This window comes from Phyllopteryx taeniolatus, chromosome 5 (assembly GCF_024500385.1).
Source record: "Phyllopteryx taeniolatus isolate TA_2022b chromosome 5, UOR_Ptae_1.2, whole genome shotgun sequence".
Classification (NCBI taxonomy): Eukaryota; Metazoa; Chordata; class Actinopteri; order Syngnathiformes; family Syngnathidae; genus Phyllopteryx; species Phyllopteryx taeniolatus.
Window position 1 is genome coordinate 3,804,548 of NC_084506.1, and position 17,919 is coordinate 3,822,466.

Genomic DNA, 17,919 nt, shown 5'->3' on the forward strand with positions numbered 1-17,919 from the left:
AATCATGGCTTTACTGCACTCAATATTCGTTGCGTGGTCAAACACAATTAATTGCCAAATTGTTTTTGTTAAAACCATCGCCAGTGACCAGGGACACAGATTATTTTCCATGCCTATGCAGCATTGCATTATTATTTTTTAAAATTATTATTGCTAAATAAAGCTACTTCAGTTTCAGGGTTACTTTACCATACTCTTGTATAGCACTACAATACATTACACACATTACACAACAACATTGGCTACTCTAATCTAAAAATTTAGATTTTGATTTTAAAGATCTGAACCTTCATCAAACATTGTTGATGTATTAAGTGTTTTTGATCTATTAACAGCAACTTAATTTAACACACAGTCCCAAGTTGTGTTTAGACTGTTGACATGGATGTTAAGGAAAAAACATGTCCTTTTACACATGATCTTTTACTGGCGGAATTTATAAATGCAGGTCTCCTCCCTTGTTGATGTCATGAGATGAATAGCTCACAGTTACTGTGAATTGTTCAAGAGGACATGCACAGAACTGAAATTAAATTCTGTTGTCATGCAGAGACAGACTGTTGGGTCTAAAGACTGAAATGTTTTACTCACTCTTATACAGTATGTGACTCAAGGAGACTCACAACAACATATTTAGCAGATGTGTGCGTGCGTGTGTGCGTGCCTGTGTGCATGCATTCATATGTGTGAGAAACTGAAATTGTGCCAAGATGGACACGAACAGATGACAAAACAGGCAAACTTTTTTGACCACCCCTTCTTTCTGGGCTTGGCCATTTGGCTATAAGACAGACAACTGCGGCAGGGGGATAAGGGAGCTGAGAAAATAGAGCATGAAAGGAGAGAAAACAAGAAAGGAGTATTTGTTGATTGAAGGGTTAAAAGCGAACCCAAGTGAGGAAAAAGGAGGCAGAATGTAGACAAAAAGTGGTCAGTTGTACTCAAGCGAGCAGCAGAAAAAAGGGGCCAAAACACTGGGAGGCAGTTTTCTGCTCAGACAGCAGAGATAGTAAAAATAAATAAATGAAACATCTGTCAACATTGTAGTCATGCATTTTCACACTTGACAGTACTTTCTGCTAACGTCAAGAAGTACTTGAAGTAGGCTTGGTCTCAATCCACCAGAGGGAGGGACAAAGAGACAAACAAACACATGCACACAGGCTCACTCATTCTGACCGGCCGAGATAAAATCCTCGAGGAGATAGGGTAGATATGGGCTGGGAGTATGGAGACTCCCATTGATGTATACAAGCACTTCTCCTGGCTCAAAAAGGTAAGTGTTTAAGCTGAACTTTATCATTTTAGTGTGGTGTCTATCACTACTACTCTTCACTTAATGCACATAATGCTGCATCAGTACTTTTACAAGAGAACAGAAGAGGAAAATTGTGTCGTTCGGAAGAACGTTTCTTGGGCAGGAAATTATTATTTTTCTAGCTTGGATGCAATTCTGTTGTGACTATTTTCAGTCAATGGGCCTTTTTTTTTGCTATAATTTCCTTTTGCCGAGCAGTCAGGGCATTTGCGGGGATGCATCACAAGGCTCGTCCTGTCAGATTAGTCAAATTGTCCATCAGCTGATTCGTGCTACATTCCTAATACAAAGCAACATCTGATACTGCAGGATTTAATCACAGAGATTTACACAAAATCTGTGTCCTTGTAGCTGGAGAGTCACATTTGTTTCAAGTTCTAGCACAACATTGTCTGATGACTAGCTTTTGTGGTTTATTATTCAAGCTGGTCACATTTCATGTCAGGTTATTTTTGTCATTATAAATTGATTCAGAGCATTTTTAAGAAGTATTTGGTGGCCCTCTGAACTGAAGCAGTGGCAAGTACAACATTGATAATGGTAAACTTGATGGCTTATGCTCTGTGCCTAAAGTGGACAAGCACAGTTAAACAAATCTGAGGGATATCAGAATCATCTTTATTTGCCAAGTATGTCAAAAACACACAAGGAATTTGTCTCCGGTAGTTGGAGTCGCTCTAGTACGATAACAGACAGTCAATTGACAGAGAAAACTTTTGAGACATAAAGACATACAAAAAAAAAAAACAGTCACTGAGCAATTAAAGGTTGCCAGTAATGTGGTAATGCCGGGCCAATTTTTATTTATTTTTTTGACAATTCTGCAAAAAGATGCAGAGTCCTCGAGCAATTAGAGCAGTTTGAAATGACTAATAGAACAATAGTCCGGTACAATGACCATTGTGCAAAGGGCGGCGAGAATACAAGAAATGTATGCAGTTTAAAGTGACTAGTAGTGCGATAATCTGGGAGACTGTCGATTGTGCAGATGTTGCAGATGCTACTCAGGCACATGAGTGGCCAGTATTGGTCAACAACAGAAATACAAATAGTGCAGCATGGCGAGACTACTACAGTGAGTGCAAGAGTAATGTATAATTGGCCCGACAGAGATGTGACAACAAACTCAAGACAAAAAATTGGCAGCATGTTGCAATGGAATTGCAACATGCAGTTGTTCGTGTAGAGAGAGAAGAGCAGCGGAGAGAGGACACAACCTTGGGGCACCCCGGTGCTGGTGGTGCGTGTAGAGGAGGTGTTGTCCCCCAGCCTCACCTGCTGTGTCCTGCCCGTCAGGAAACTGTAAATCCACTGGCAGATGGCAGGCGAGACACTGAGCCGGAGAAGCTTGGAGGAGAGGAGTTTGGGGATAATGGTGTTGAACGGAGCGCTGAAGTCCACGAAAAGGATCGTCGAGGTGTTCTAGGATGAAGTGCAGTCCCATGTTTACTGCATCATCCGCAGAGCTGTTTGCTCGGTAGGCAAACTGCTGTGGACCTGTGCCGCTCTTGAGGTGGTCCAGCACGAGGCGTTCAAGGGTCTTCATGACCACAGATGTCAGGGCGACAAGCCTGTAGTCATTCAGAACTGAGATTGCAGGTTTCTTGGGGACTGAGATGGTGGTGGAGCGTTTGAAACAGGATGGTACTTCGCACAGTTCCAGAGATCTATTGAAGATCTGTGTGAAAACTGGAGCGAGCTGGTCCACGCAGACTTTAAAGGAGGATGGGGACACAAGGTCTGGGCCTGCCGCTTTGTTAATCTTTTGTTGTTTGAAGATGTGTCTCAAATCCTGTTCGTGGATGGTCAATGCGATGGATATGACTGAGATACTCGCTATGATTTTATAATCCAGTACTCAATTCAATTGGGTTACAAGGGTCTGGGCCTGGAAAGTTGGGGGTTGATTAAATAGCAGACTTGGCAGCAATTATTACCATCGTACATTATAGTTTACAACACGAGAGCCCAGCTCAGCAACGATCCAACGATTGATTCTCGACATGTTTACTTTTTTCTTAGGTTATTAATGCCTTTTTAACAACATGGAAAAAGATGCGCAGCCATGAAGGATGACATCACACAACACGTCATCCTTTTTCTTACAAGTGCTCCTGTCAACTGCGTACTGGAAATTGGTTGTTCGAGAAATACTAATCTATTTCCCAACAGCTTTTGAGGAGTACTTGAGCCAAGCAGTAAACCGCAATGGTCATAAAATGTTTTTCGGAGAAAGCAGTGTTGGAGTGGCCTTCATTATTATGTCTGATACCTATAATCTCTAAATTTCAACTTTTAAGTTCTCTGTCTGTATATAAACTAAAATGAAGTATATTGTGAACTCATTAAGCTGTGCAGACATTAAATTCATTTGAATTGCAATTTGTCTTGGTTTTACTGCAAATTGGACTTCTGAATACAATATAAATGTTACTTTTCGCCACGTGAGCTTGTTTAAGTCAGCATTAGCAGCTCGCTTTGTGTGCGACCATGCAAATACACGGAGGGCTGCCAATATGCTGTCTGGGCTTCCTTTATATTAGAGTGTGGTTTAGTCAATGTGGTGTTCGCAAGAATCAGTCTTCCACTGCATTTCTTTTTTTATTCACTTTATTTACCAATCAATCAGCACGGCTAGCATCCATTTAACGTGAAACTACATTCTTCGTGTCCTTTTCTTCGCCTCTGTTTAATGTAATATTTGACATAGTGCCCCCTCATGTTTCGACTGAGATACCACAGTTGGATAAAATTGAAACCAGTTGGTTGCATTATTAAGAGACTGTCTCATTTTCTATTGTGTATTCATAATCGCTCCTTAACCAAGTAAAAATATATTTTATCCTTATACTTGATTATTCCGATAGAATTGGCAGTAGAATAATTGATTACTAATCGCAGCAGTACTGGATGCAAATTCTTATTTGTGACGGGTCTGGTTAAGGTCACTTCAGTAATGAAGTGAGAAAAAGTAAGTCATAGCATCGCATTTTCATAGAATAAGTGAAAACCTACTATGAATTAGTTTTGAAGGGGCACTAAACTAAGCCCCCTCAAGACATTTGTGCCTTTGACATTAAAAGAAAAATAAATCACGCACCTTGTGACCCAGATCCATCAAAATTACACTTGTGATAGCACAATCTTTCTTCCAATTATAAAACACAAAACATTAAAACAAGGCACATGACAATCAGTCCCAATCTGTATTCAATTTCATCCCCAGTGGAACATTTTGCACTCTGGTCCTGAAGCCAAATCATTTTGGACTTTGCTCCAATCCCGGCTGCTGACAGCTTTTGTCATTCATCGTAGTTAACGCTGTTCTTATATCCCAAATTTTGCTAACCTGTATCATAAGCGCATAATTGGGCATAAGAATCAATTGATTTTTTTAAAATGTTTATTTATTTTTTAAATTGTTCAATGATCTCTTAAAAACCTTGAAAGTCTTAAAGTAATTGAGGCAAAACGGCTGCATTACTTGGCTGCAGAAGCTATATATCATATACATATATCTCCTTACCTTTCCTTACCACAAATATTCTTGGAAATCAGTGGTGTAGTTTTAATCCATTTTACTAACTAAACCAACCGAGGATGGAAGGAATACCTCTCACCTTTGCAATTTCGCACTTAGTAATAATAGCTGGACTATAGAATTTTTAAGTTTTTTTTGGTCACCTAAAATGAAAAATATTTGTAACTATAAATTGCTTATATTCCCCTGTTTTTGTAAGATATTTAAAAATTGTGTTTCAGAATTGTTTCAAAAGTGTTACATTACAGCACAGGTGAGAAATTGGTGACTTGGGGGTCAGAGCCGGCCCGCCATATCATTTTATGTGGCACGCAAAACCAAATCATGTGCATCGACTTCGTGTTTCTTGCGAAAATACCAAAATTGCAAATTGTCTTCACGTCTACAAATATTGAGATATTGAAAGCAGTTTTTGTTACCAATCCCCTTTTTTAAATAAATGGAGTCATGCTATAGTTGAACAGTTTTTACTGGCTTCTGATTTCAGAACTAGTTATCCATCAATTTGTGTTATAATACAAGGCAATCATACATTCATTCATATGGGTTCACAGCCATAATGGCCCTCCGAGTGAAGCCATAACTATGATGTGGCCCGTGACAAAAATTAGTTTGACACCTCTGCACTACAGTATCGTTAGAACTGATTAGGTCAGCAAATACACTGAAGATATAATAAATCAAAATGTAAATATTTCAACAGAGGCACAATCATATATATATATATATTTCTGCTCTGTGTGGTTGTCCAGGTGAACTTGTGTCCTCGTGCCAACAATGAAAGCTACCAAGAGAGACTCCTCCGCCTAGAGGGGGACAAAGAGTCCTTGGTGTTACAGGTAAATATTTTGCGTGTATGTTTGTGAATTTCCTCTTCATTTCATGTAACTCTAAAAGCATGAGTTCACTTTTATTCGTGTTGATGTAATCATTTTAGGCGTAGGATTAGTCTGGGAAGGGTTGGAGCCGCACTTGATAAACATCTCAGTTCCTGTTCTGTGATCCTGGTTCTGAAGAGATTCCATGTTATTTCAAATAAAACATGCCTGAACAGCTTTGACCCATTCAAACATGTCCTCGCATTCACTGGCAACAGTTGCTGTGACAGCAGAAGATGAATATAGCTTTGCACAACGCATAGTGTCAACAGACTCTTCTTAAATCACCTTAATAACTAGTTCATGCAGCACCGATAATTATCTTTGTCTCCAAGTTAACGTGTTTTCAGGGTCAGTTAACCTATGTGTGAGTGAGTTTGTTTTGCTCGCCTTGTAAGTTAATCACCCTGTTACATTCATGCACTTATCAAACACAAAACATCAATAGAAAAAAATCATAATTTTAACCGTTTTGATGCAGCTATGCTCGCAGATACACAAGATAACCAGAACTTGTTTTTTCCAGACAGGAGATTATTTGTAGATAGTTTTGCCGTTTCACTTTTCTGAGTTGAACTTTTACCTGCCTTACCTTCAGGCTTGGTTGTGTGTATTCGTGTATCTGTGTTAGCACTTAAACAGAAAGCTTTCACTGTAGCTTAGAGGGAAACATTTATCTTAATTTGTTTATCTCCTTCCCTTTTCCTTGTGATATGTTGCTCAAATCATTTTGTTTGTTACGTTGTCAGCTAATGGTTGAAAAAAGCAAATTTCACGTGTGCTGTACATGCACTTAATAATGGATTTTTGTAATCTGCCATGAGACAGTTAATGAAGCAGGAGTTTCAGGATAGAAAATGGCTGTGGGGTGCATATAGTGGGGGTTAAAGTGACAGTGACTCATCTATGTACCGAGGGATTCAACATAATTTAGTAGAAACAAGTGTGTTTGTTTGTGTACATATCTGAACTGTGTACGCTTGGCTGGAGGTGATTGTCATGTCAAGGGGGATTATTGTAAATGTCAAGCCCAGATTCCTCGGTAACAGACTTGCTGAGTAATTGAATGGTGTTGTTAAGTTGAGGAATGTCATGTGTAATGTTTGCCATTTGTTGCCTATGAAACAGAATGAGAGAATGTTGCTTGGTTGGCCATCTACTAAAAGATTGTATAAAGACATTATCTATTCATTCACTAATCCTGTGTGTACTGTATGTATTAATGAATGACTGTCAACCATTAGGTGAGTGTACTGACTGACCAGGTGGAGGCCCAAGGGGAGAAGATCAGAGATCTAGAAAGCTCCCTAAAAGAACACAGACAGAAACTAGCCTCCACTGAGGAAATGCTGCAACAGGTAACACTCATTCTGGAAATCTGACACATCTAAAAACTTTTTTTGAACAAAAATATTAATGACTATATTTTCACCAGCACAATAAGATCCAATAAAATTGTATTAAATAATCAAGTAAGGATTTGGCCATAATGAATAGCCAAAACATATGGCCAAATTATTGGCAATTTGTTGGCACTTTCAGTTAAAAAAAGAAAAGTCGAATTATAGTTGCTCTTTCCAATGGTCCCAGTGGTGTTTTTGACCTCAGCATTGAGGCAAATTTTTGAGCACAGCCAGCCCAGGCTGAACAATACCACAACTGAGTGTACCAGTGAATCTATTCTCTGTTCAAATTACTCAACAGACCCTTTGTCTTCTGCATTTTCAGCAGTAAAAGTAAAACCCCATAGCCGAATAATAAATACCCCTCGGAGGCACAATGTTTATCATCTATATTTAGCAAGTTTTTACAACCCACAAAATGAAAAGTAAAAAGATTAGATTAAGATTCAGTGTCATTCATAACACAATTTACAGTTTTATTTGAGAGTAACCTTATTGTTGGGAACTACGTTGAACAACTTTTACGATACATACATTGCACAATATAATGATGATATCTGATGCCCAATCTGTAAAAAAAGAAAATAATGATGTTCACTCCAGCTATTCAAAAATAAGTCATGACTCAAATTAGCAGTCCGCCGGAAAAAACAACTAATGCCGAATTGGAATTTTTGGATTCGAATCACAGCAAATCAAAGAATAACATACTACTTAGTTTATTCTGACAATGAGCTGCAATGCTGCCACGCCACATTTGTTTGAAAAAAAATACAAAATATTTTGTGATTTTTAGCCTTTGTTTATGGCCAATGCCATTTGGTGCATAGTTTCTGCACATGTATGCAGTTGTAGCTTTGAGCCCTCCGCCGAGATCTCCGTGGAAGGAGGCGTCCATTAGGCCAGCCACGAGGAGCTGCATGGATATTCTTGATAGTGCCACAACCGAAACCGAAAAGGAGCCATTGCCAAGGTGGACAGCAACAGTGGCAGAATGAATGGGAGAAAGTTGATTCAACACAGTGTGAGAAATTATGTGCCAGGCACAGCTGGCTAGCCAACAGGCAGGTGGTCCAAGGCAGCAAGGATTTACGGCACTGACAGTCGCAAAACAAATCTGGGTTCTACTTTTGTCCAAATTACGGCGAGGGATCCTGATTAAAGTAAGTGGTGCACCGAAATTTCGACCGCAAAAATGTTTCAGCTGAAAATAGTCCAAAAGTGCATTTTCAGTTTTGGACTGAGATTTTTGTCACTGAAATAAAACGGCCGATACAGGATGTTTTTATGATGCAAGCAAAAACCGTGGACAGCGTACGGTTGTGTACATATTGCAAAAAAAAATTTAAATACTGTCATGGTTTGTAACCAAATGTTATTGGAGTAGACCCAAAAGCAGACGAAGATGAAGGAAGCAGTTGATAATGGTTTATTTGGGGATAGTGCAAGGTCTAGATTTCAAAGGTGTGATGACGGTCCGTAGGAGCAGGGGGCATGCTGGAGTGCGTGAATACTCTGGTGCTGGAACACTGGATCTGGCAGGCTTAAGTGCAGGCTGTGATGAGTGCTGATTGGAACCAGGTGCGCGATTTGGAACCAAATCTGAGACCATGGTCCTCAGTCGGAAAAGGGTGGCGTGCCCTCTCCAGGTCGGGGATGAGATCCTGCCCCAAGTGGAGGAGTTCAAGTATCTTGTTCACGAGTGAGGGAAGAATGGATCGACAGGCGGATCGGTGCAGCGTCTGCAGTGATGTGGACTTTGTATCGATCCGTTGTGGTAAAGAAGGAGCTAAGCCGAAAGGCGAAGCTCTCGATTTACCAGTCGATCTACGTTCCTACCCTCACCTATGGTCACGAGCTGTGGGTCGTGACCGAAAGAACGAGATTCCGGATAAAGGCGGCCGAAATTAGTTTCCTCCGCAGGGTGTCCGGGCTCTCCCTTATAGATAGGGTGAGAAGCTCGGTTATCCGGGAGGATCTCAGAGTAGAGCCGTTGCTCCTTCACATCGAGAGGAGCCAGATGAGGTGGCTGGGGCATCTGATTCGGATGCCTCCCGGACGCCTCCCCGCTGAGGTGTTCCGGGCACATCCCACCAGGAGGAGACCACGGGGACGACCCAGGACACGCTGGAGAGACTATGTCTCTCGGCTGGCCTGGGAACGCCGCGGGATCCCCCCGGAAGAGATGGATGAAGTGGCTGGGGAAAGGGAAGTCTGGGCGTCCCTGCTAAAGCTACCGCCCCCGCGACCCGACCTCGGATAAGCGGTAGAAGATGGATGGATGGATGGATGCTCAAAAAAAATACAAGAAATAATGGATCTTTGTTCCTCTATTTATGCCAGTAAGGCATAGTGACAGACAAAACAAATAAATGCTCTTCTATTAGATGGCAGGAAGTACATACTGTAATTACTGTGTATCTACTTTTTGTGACAGTTTTGTTTGTTGCTGTGGCGTGAGATTTTCCAATTGTAAAATGTGCCTTTGCTCCATAAAGGTTGGAAATCAGTGCTCTAGTCAGGTCATGTATTCTAATCAGTCAGGTCAGGTCAAACCAACATTACAACATGACATAAATAATGGGTGCTAACTTACGTAGGGCGCAGGTGGAGACAGGCTTGAGCAACGAGACGTGGAATGTGGAATGAATGATTTTGGTGATGGGAAAAGGACCAATGAAGCGTGGAGCTTACGGAACTGTGTTTGAAGGGGAAGGTCGTGGGAAGAGAGCCAGACTGATTGACCCACCTTGTATTCGGGCGTCGGGGAGCGATGACGGTCCGCGAGCTGCTTGTTGCGCGCCGCGGACCGATTCAGCGCTGCCTGGACGTCCTTCCGAACCGCCTGGACTCTCTGGAGGTGATCTTGTACGGAGGGGACTGCCTCCGCCTACTCCTGTAGGTTGAACAGTGGAGGTTGGAAACCGTAAGCAAGCCATGAATGGGGACATACCGGTAGCGGAGCTGATGAGGGAATTAAGAGCGTATTCAACCCATGAGAGGAAGGAACTCCATGAGGAGAGGTTGCGGGCGGCCACACAGCGGAGTGCCGATTCCAGGGTTTGGTTGGCCCGCTCTGTCTGACCGTTGGTCTGCGGGTGATACCCCGAGGATAAGCTGGCTGCTGGGCCCACCGCCAGAATTCCTTCCAGACCTGAGAGGAAAACTGGGGACCTCCATCGGAGACTATGTCGATGGGGATACCATGGAGTTTGAAGACATGTAAGACAAGGAGGTTAGAAGTTTCCAGGGCGGACGGGAGTTTGGGGAGGAACACATAATGGACACACTTAGAAAAACGATCGATGATTGTGAGAATAACTATGTTACCTTCAGAGGGGGGCAGGCCGGTCATGAAGTCCACAGCGATGTGAGACCAAGGGCGGCTGGCAAATGGCAAGGGGCGCAGCAGGCCAGCTGGAGGTCGGTGAGAAGACTTCCCTCGGGCGCAGACGGAGCAGGCTTGAACGAACTCTCGGGTGTCTTTGATGAGGCTGAGCCACCAGAAGTGCTGTTGAATGAACTGGGTAGTACGGGTGATGCCAGGGTGACAAGTTAATTTAGAGTTGTGGGCCCACTGCAAGACTTCCGAACGTGCTGAATACGGGACGAACAGGCGGTCAGGAGGCCCATCTTGGGATCAGGTTGGATCTTTTGGCCCTCCTTGACCACCTGCTCGATCTCCCACGTGGCCGCTCCAACGAAACAGGAGGCCGGAAGGATGGATTCGGGTTCTGCTGTGCTGGAGGGTGGTGAGTGAATACGGGAGAGGGCATCTGCCTTGGTGTAATGGGAACTGGGACAGAAGGAGAGACTGAAATTGAATCTGCTGAGGAATACTGCCCAGCGTGCTTGTCGCGGGTTGAGACGTTTAGCGGTACGGAGGTAAGCAAGGTTTTTGTGGCCAGTCAAAATGAGAAATGGTTGTTTAGTCCCCTCCAGCCAGTGCCCATATTATGGCCAGCAGCTCGCGGTTTCCGACGTCATAATTCCTTTCTGCTGGAGATAGGCAACGGGGAAAAAAAGCACAGGGGTGAAGTTTATGGGCCATGGGGTCTCGCTGCGAAAGGACTGCTCCAGCTCCGGAATCCGAGGCGTCAACCTCCACCATGAACTGGAGGGAAGGGTCAGGGTGGCGCAGAATGGGAGCAGTGGTGAACAGGGATTTGAGTTTATTGAATGCTTGTGAGGATGCCGGGGTCCACTGAAAGTCCACCACTGGTGGATGTGAGACTGGTGAGGGGAATAGCCACCTTGCTGTAATTACGGATGAATTGGCTGTAGAAATTGGTGAATCCAAGGAAACGTTGCAATTCTTTGCGGGTCGCGGGGATGGGCCAGTCAATGATGGCTTGGATTTTGGTGGGGTCTGGTTGTAGTTGTCCTTTTGCAATGATGTAGCCAAGGAAATGTACTGAGGATAGGTGGAATTCACATTTTTCCGGTTTGACGTATATAGACTCTTCTCAAGGAGGCGCTGGAGGACTTGGTGTACATGGATGCAGTGTTCTTCGGGGGAGCGGGAGAAAATGAGTATGTCATCGAGGTATACAAACACGAACCGGTTGAGCATGTCACGGAGGACGTCAGCAATTAATCTTTGGAAAACTGCAGGGGCGTTCGTTAAATCGAATGGCATGACCAGATACTCAAAGTGTCCGAGAGGGGTATTGAAGGTGGTCTTCCATTCGTCCCCCTCTCGGATACGGATGAGGTGGTAGGTGTTACGGAGGTCCAATTTGGTAAAGATTTGGGCTTCGCCGAGCAGTTTAAAGGACTGGTCGATCAGGGGTAGGGGTGACTTATTTTTAATTGTAATGTCATTGAGTCCTCGGTAGTCGATGCATGGGCGGAGACTGGTGTTTTTTTTATCTCTACGAAGAAAAATCCCGCCCCGACCGGCGGCGAGGAGGGGCGTATGAGGCCAGCAGCCAAGGAGTCGGGGATGTAATCCTCCATAGCCTTCTTTTCGGGACGGGAGAGATTGTAGAGTCGGCTGGTGGGAAGTGGAGCTCCCGGCAAGAGGTCAATGGTGCAGTCATACGGGCGGTGGTGGGGGGGGGGGGGAGTAGAGACATGGCCAAGTCCTTGGTGAATACTGTGGAGAGGTTATGATATTCTGCTGGAACATGGGAGAGGTCCACTGGGGCGGCAGAGGGTGGTGAGTCTTCTGAGGGTGGAACGGCAGAAAGCAGACAGTGAGAATGGCAATGAGGACTCCATCCGGTAATGAATAAACGAGTCCAGTCTATGGCGGGGTTGTGGAGTTGGAGCCAGGGAATACCAAGAAATAAGGGGGTCTCAGGGGAAGGAATGATAAAAAGGGAAATGTTTTCGGGGTGATTGCCTGAAATAAGGAGTGTGATGGGCACTGTTTGGTGGGTGACCAGGGAAATTACTCGGTCATCCAGTATATTCAAATATACTGTACACGATGGCAACGCAGAGTAAATGTCTTTTGCGGAGCCGATCAATGACATAATTGATCGGATTGGTGAATTAAGACATTAAAGCTGCTTAGGTGATCAGCATAAAATGCTAATTACCGATACATTACCAATCAAGCCAATCAGATCGGTGTAAAGTCTAACGCTAACGAGGCTCAATACGATGCCGGCCCCAGAGGCGATTGTTTGCTTTGTGTCCAGTGTCAATGTAGCATAAGTCACTAATCATTACCTCCATGGCACCGAATAAACTGCACTTCTGACAAATATCGTTATCACGAAGGGAGGACTAGGAGTAGTTAACAGGAGAAAGACATGGACGCCATGCTAATTGCTAAGCTATTGTGACATGAAGTCGCAAAGTACCAAAATAATTGTCACAATAATTGTCACAAGGGTCGCAGGAGTGCTGGAGCCTATCCCAGCTATCATCGGGCAGGAGGCGGGGTACACCCTGAACTGCCAGCCAATCGCAGGGCACATACAAACAAACAACCATTCGCACTCACATTCACACCTATGAGCAATTTAGAGTCGTCAATTAACCTACCACGCATGTCTTTGGGATGTAGGAGGAAACCGGAGTGCCCGGAGAAAACCCACGCAGGCACGGGGAGAACATGCAAACTCCACACAGGCGGGGCCAAGGATTGATTTAAAATTACATTTAAGTACAAAAAAAGTACACAAATTTGCATAGTTTCAGCAGCAACAGTGGATACAGGAAATATTAATAAAAAAAAGTTGTAAGATAAAACTTTTGGCTGCAAATGTGCCTGCCATTACAAGGTTGATGCAATAAGTACATTAAAATAAAAAATATTGAATGCATAAGTTAACAATTGCGATGATTGAGTCATGATTATTTTCTGCAATTGAACTGTATGCAGAATTGTTATCATATTACATACTGCAATAACTGTCCTGAAATGTTAAATTTTCTTGACATAGTTTTGAAAATATCAAAATTCAGACATTGTTCTGGAAGTGAATTTCTATAGGTTGGCTGCTCTGCAGTCATAGCCATAAGTGCAATTTTAGTAATAACTGGCGGGCTTGATTTATTTTTATCTTTTAATTAATGTAAAGCGCTTTGTGTTGTATATACGTATAAATATATCAGAATCAGAGTCATCTTTATTTGCCAAGTATGTCCAAAACACACAAGGAATTTGTCTCCGGTAGTTGGAGCCGCTCTAGTACAACAGACAGTCAATTTACAGAACACTTTGGAGACATAAAGACATTGACAAAAAACAATTGTGCAAAAAGATGCAGAGTCCTCTAGCACTTAGAGCAGTTCGAATGACTAATATTGCAATAGTCCGGTGCAATGACCATTGTGCAAAGGGCGCTGAGACTTCAAGGAGTGTATGCGGTTTAAAGTGACAAGTAGTGCGATAATCTGGGACAATGGTTGTGCAAATGTTACAGATACTCCTCAATCAGTGTGCAAATGGAGCATATGCTACTCTGGCATGAGTGGCCAGTATATGCAAATAGTGCAGCATGGCGAGACAACTACAGTGAGTGCACGAGTAATACATAATTGGCCCCACAGAAATGTGACAACAAACTCAAGTCAAAAAATTGCCAGCTTGTTGTAATGGAATTATAGGTTAGCTGTTTAAGAAGTTGATTGCAAGAGGGAAGAAGCTGTTGGAATGTCTGCTAGTTCTAGTTTGCATTGATCGGTAGCGCCTACCTGAGGGAAGGAGCTGGAAGAGCTGGTGACCGGGGTGCGGAGGGTCCGAGAGGATTTTGCACACCCTTGTCTTAGTTCTGGCAGCGTGCAAGTCCTCAAGGGTGGGTAGCAGGGTACCGACAATCCTTTCAGCAGTTTTGATTGTCCGTTGCAGTCGGAGTTTGTCCTTTTTTGTAGCAGCACCAAACCAGACTGTGATGGAAGAACACAGGACTGATTCGATGACCGCTGTGTAGAACTGTCTCAGCAGCTCCGGTGGCAGGCCGTGCTTTCTCAGAAGCCGCAGGAAGTACATCCTCTGCTGGGCCTTTTTGAGGACGGAGTTGATGTTGGTCGCCCACTTCAGGTCCTGAGAGATTGTAATTCCCAGGAACTTGAAGGTCTCGACGGTTGACACAAGGCAGCTGGACAACGTGAGGGGCAGCTGTGGCGAAGGATGCCTCCTGAAGTCCATGATCATCTCTACAGTCTTGAGCGTGTTCAGCTCCAGGTTGTGTCGGCCGCACCACAGCTCCAGCCGCTCCGCTTCCTGTCGATATGCAGACTCGTCACCGTCCTTGATGAGGCCGATGACAGTGGTGTCATCTGCAAACTTCAGGAGTTTGACAGTCGGGTTCGCTGAGGTGCAGTCGTTCGTGTCGAGAGAGAAGAGCAGCGGAGAGAGGACACAACCTTGGGGCGCCCCAGTGCTGATGCTGCATGTGGATGAGATGGTCTCCCCCAGCCTGACCTGCTGTGTCCTGCCCGTCAGAAAGCTGTAAATCCACTGGCAGATGGCAGGTGAGACGCTGAGCTGGAGAAGCTTGGATGAAAGGAGTTCAGGGATGATGGTGTTGAACGCTGAGCTGAAGTCCACGAACAGGATCCTCGCGTAGGTCCCTGCACTGTCGAGGTGTTCTAGGACGAAATGCAGTCCCATGTTGACTGCATCATCCCATAATATATATATATTTATGGGATGGATCACCATTAATGTAATGTATGGTGTATGGTCGTCAATTTACTCTATATGAAAAGTGCCTTTAAATTGTTGTAATTAGGTATTATTATAAAATTAAATTGAACTATTGGTGAATGTTGCAATATTTTCTACACGAAAATCATAATTTCTCTCTGAGTTGCTGTTTTGATTTTTTTTGTTAGTCCATGTTTCTTTTTTCATCTCAACTTTTTGTGTGTTACTGAGTATGACACGTTTGTATTGCTGCTATTCTAATTCAGAGCTGCTAGTGCAGGGCGCAACAACCACGCACAATTAAAAAATCCTTCATGAATCATCAACAGGGAGTTTTCTTAAACAACTTTTTCAAAAAATGATGGGTGAACAAACTTACTGCTTACCCCTCAATATTTACAAAAAAAAATAAAGTGGCATTTAATCCAAAGCAGATTTCCAAGCACCCATTTCAAACGAACAATATAGCTCCACCTGCCACTACCCATCATCTCCTGAGCAATGCCTCATGAGTTGTGTTTGTTAAGTTTAGAGGTTTTATTGGATTTAGCTGTATTGATCCGCAGCTGTTGTTATGCTTAGTGGTCATATCCGTGCTGTTTGTGTGTGACATTGTCCCCATTTGACAAATAATAAGTGCTCGTAGAATAACTACAGTAATGTGAGGTGTTTGCAAAGTGAGATGATGGAAGGAATAACAATTGTTGTCTGGGTTTCTGTGTTGTGCATTTGGTCATTCTTTTGAGCATTTATTGTATGAACATAGTGTTATAAATTATAAACGATTTATGCACTGGTTGAACTTAATAGATACCAGTTCTGTGTCGTGACTTTTTTCAATGATTGCTCAAATTAATGAATGCTGTGATGTAACCTGCTCTACTTTAAAAGAACTAGTTGTGAACAAATTAGTTTTTTGTTTTTTTCAAGATCTATAAATGCTGGTGAGAAGACAATTTTTTGCATGGTTGCCCTCATTAGGCGACAGCCAATATATGGCAGCTGACCTGTGCGCCATGGCCACGGATTTGTGAAAATGTGTCTTAAGACTGCTGCTGATCCTGTCAGTGGGACTGGTGTTAGATTGCAAACAGCCAGCTGTCATTACTACGTAAATACTGTGTGGTTTTGCGTGCGCATGTGTGTGTGGGCGGTTGGCTCACGCGCTTTGGTAATTTGGGGTCTTAGCTGTCTGTCTGTGTGTGGCTGTGGTGTTGACATTATTTGTTTACTATGTGCTCTCCTTTTGGAGGCTTGGTGAGCCCACTATGATCAAATGTAATTGATGTTTCATGTGGATATCCACATGACTTTGTAATCGCTTCAGTTAAACAGCCTGAAGAAAATCAAGAATGTTGACTTTGGACTTCACCTATAATTATGTTTATAATGCACTGTTATTTACTTAACACTTGTATTTCACTAAATCACACTTTCATTTATCTCTGGGCGGTGTTCATCAAGAGAAAGTTCTCCTTAGAGAAGACAGTAGATTAGCAACTCTGGGAACTCTTGTTTTAGAGTTATTTTAACAACATAAAATAATGCTAAAATTAACTTAACTCAAAGTATGACCCCATAAAGAGCTACTTTAGTGCTAGCAACCATTCAACATTTTTCTATATATATATATATATATATATATATATATATATATATATATATATATATATATATAGGTAAATATTTCATGTTGAGAAGCTTAAAAAAGATTAATAACAGCACGGGAAAAAAGTATATTTGCAAAGTTGTTAAATGATGAATGTTTAATGTCAGAGTCAAAGGACATTACAGCCAAATATGAATCTTGAGGTTCCTGTGCTTGCCATCTATATAAACAAGGTCAACCACCATCTGTTCTGGGAGGCTGGTTGACCTCCAAATTGATCATATTAAAACAAATATTTCCCAGAGAAAATACATGGCATTTAACTTTTCAGGCAGTGTTTTAATGTAAAGATGAATATTGACTTCATACAAGTGTAGTGGGTTTTCTCCGGGCACTCCGGTTTCCTCCGACATCCCAAAAACATGCAGGAATTGGAGACTCTAAATTGCCCGTAGGTGTGAATGTGAGTGTGAATGGTTGTTTGTTTGTATGTGCCCTGCGATTGGCTGGCAACCAGTTCAGGGTGAACCCCGACTCCTGCCCGATGATAGCTGGGATAGGCTCCAGCACACCCGCGACCCTAGTGAGGAGAAGCGGCTCAGAAAATGGATGGATGGATGGACAAGTGTAGAAATATTAGCCACTGTCAGTAATAAGACATAAAAACAATAGACTGTGAGTGTACCGGTTCACAGACGTCACGGTTCAGTACGTACCCTCGGTTTGGGGGCCATGGTTCAGTATGAGTTCGGTACAACAGGAAAAATCCACAAAAAGTCGCAATTGCATAATTCTAGGCTTCTTTTCGTTTATTTTCAGCAGACAATAATGCAATTAGTAGTAGTCGAACATTTACATCTACCTGATACAATGTTGTATTAGCTGTCTAATCATTATGCACCATTTAAAGGTAAGCTCTATTTTATTTGATTGTATTTATTTATTTACTTATTTGACCAGGTAAGGCAACTGAGAACCGTTTCTCATTTAAATTGCCCTCCTGACTTGGCCTGACAATAATGTGCTACTTGTTGACATCACTACCCGTTTGCATTCTTCTTTT

General features: G+C 42.8%; 1 protein-coding gene across 14 annotated transcripts in view; it reads left to right on the forward strand.

Moving 5' to 3' along the window:
• The window catches only part of ppfibp2b (PPFIA binding protein 2b), a 93,960-nt gene that overhangs the window by 35,390 nt on the left and 40,651 nt on the right, over window positions 1–17,919 (forward strand). For 11 of the 14 annotated variants that reach the window (XM_061772723.1, XM_061772717.1, XM_061772715.1 and 8 more), the window contains 2 exons: window positions 5,612–5,698; window positions 6,982–7,095. In XM_061772723.1, coding sequence (XP_061628707.1) covers window positions 5,612–5,698; window positions 6,982–7,095 — 201 coding nt within the window. Of the gene's footprint in view, window positions 1–1,121; window positions 1,277–5,611; window positions 5,699–6,981; window positions 7,096–14,923; window positions 15,073–17,919 lie in introns of those variants that run through there. The other 3 variants (XM_061772725.1, XM_061772731.1, XM_061772729.1) reach the window with 3 other exon arrangements.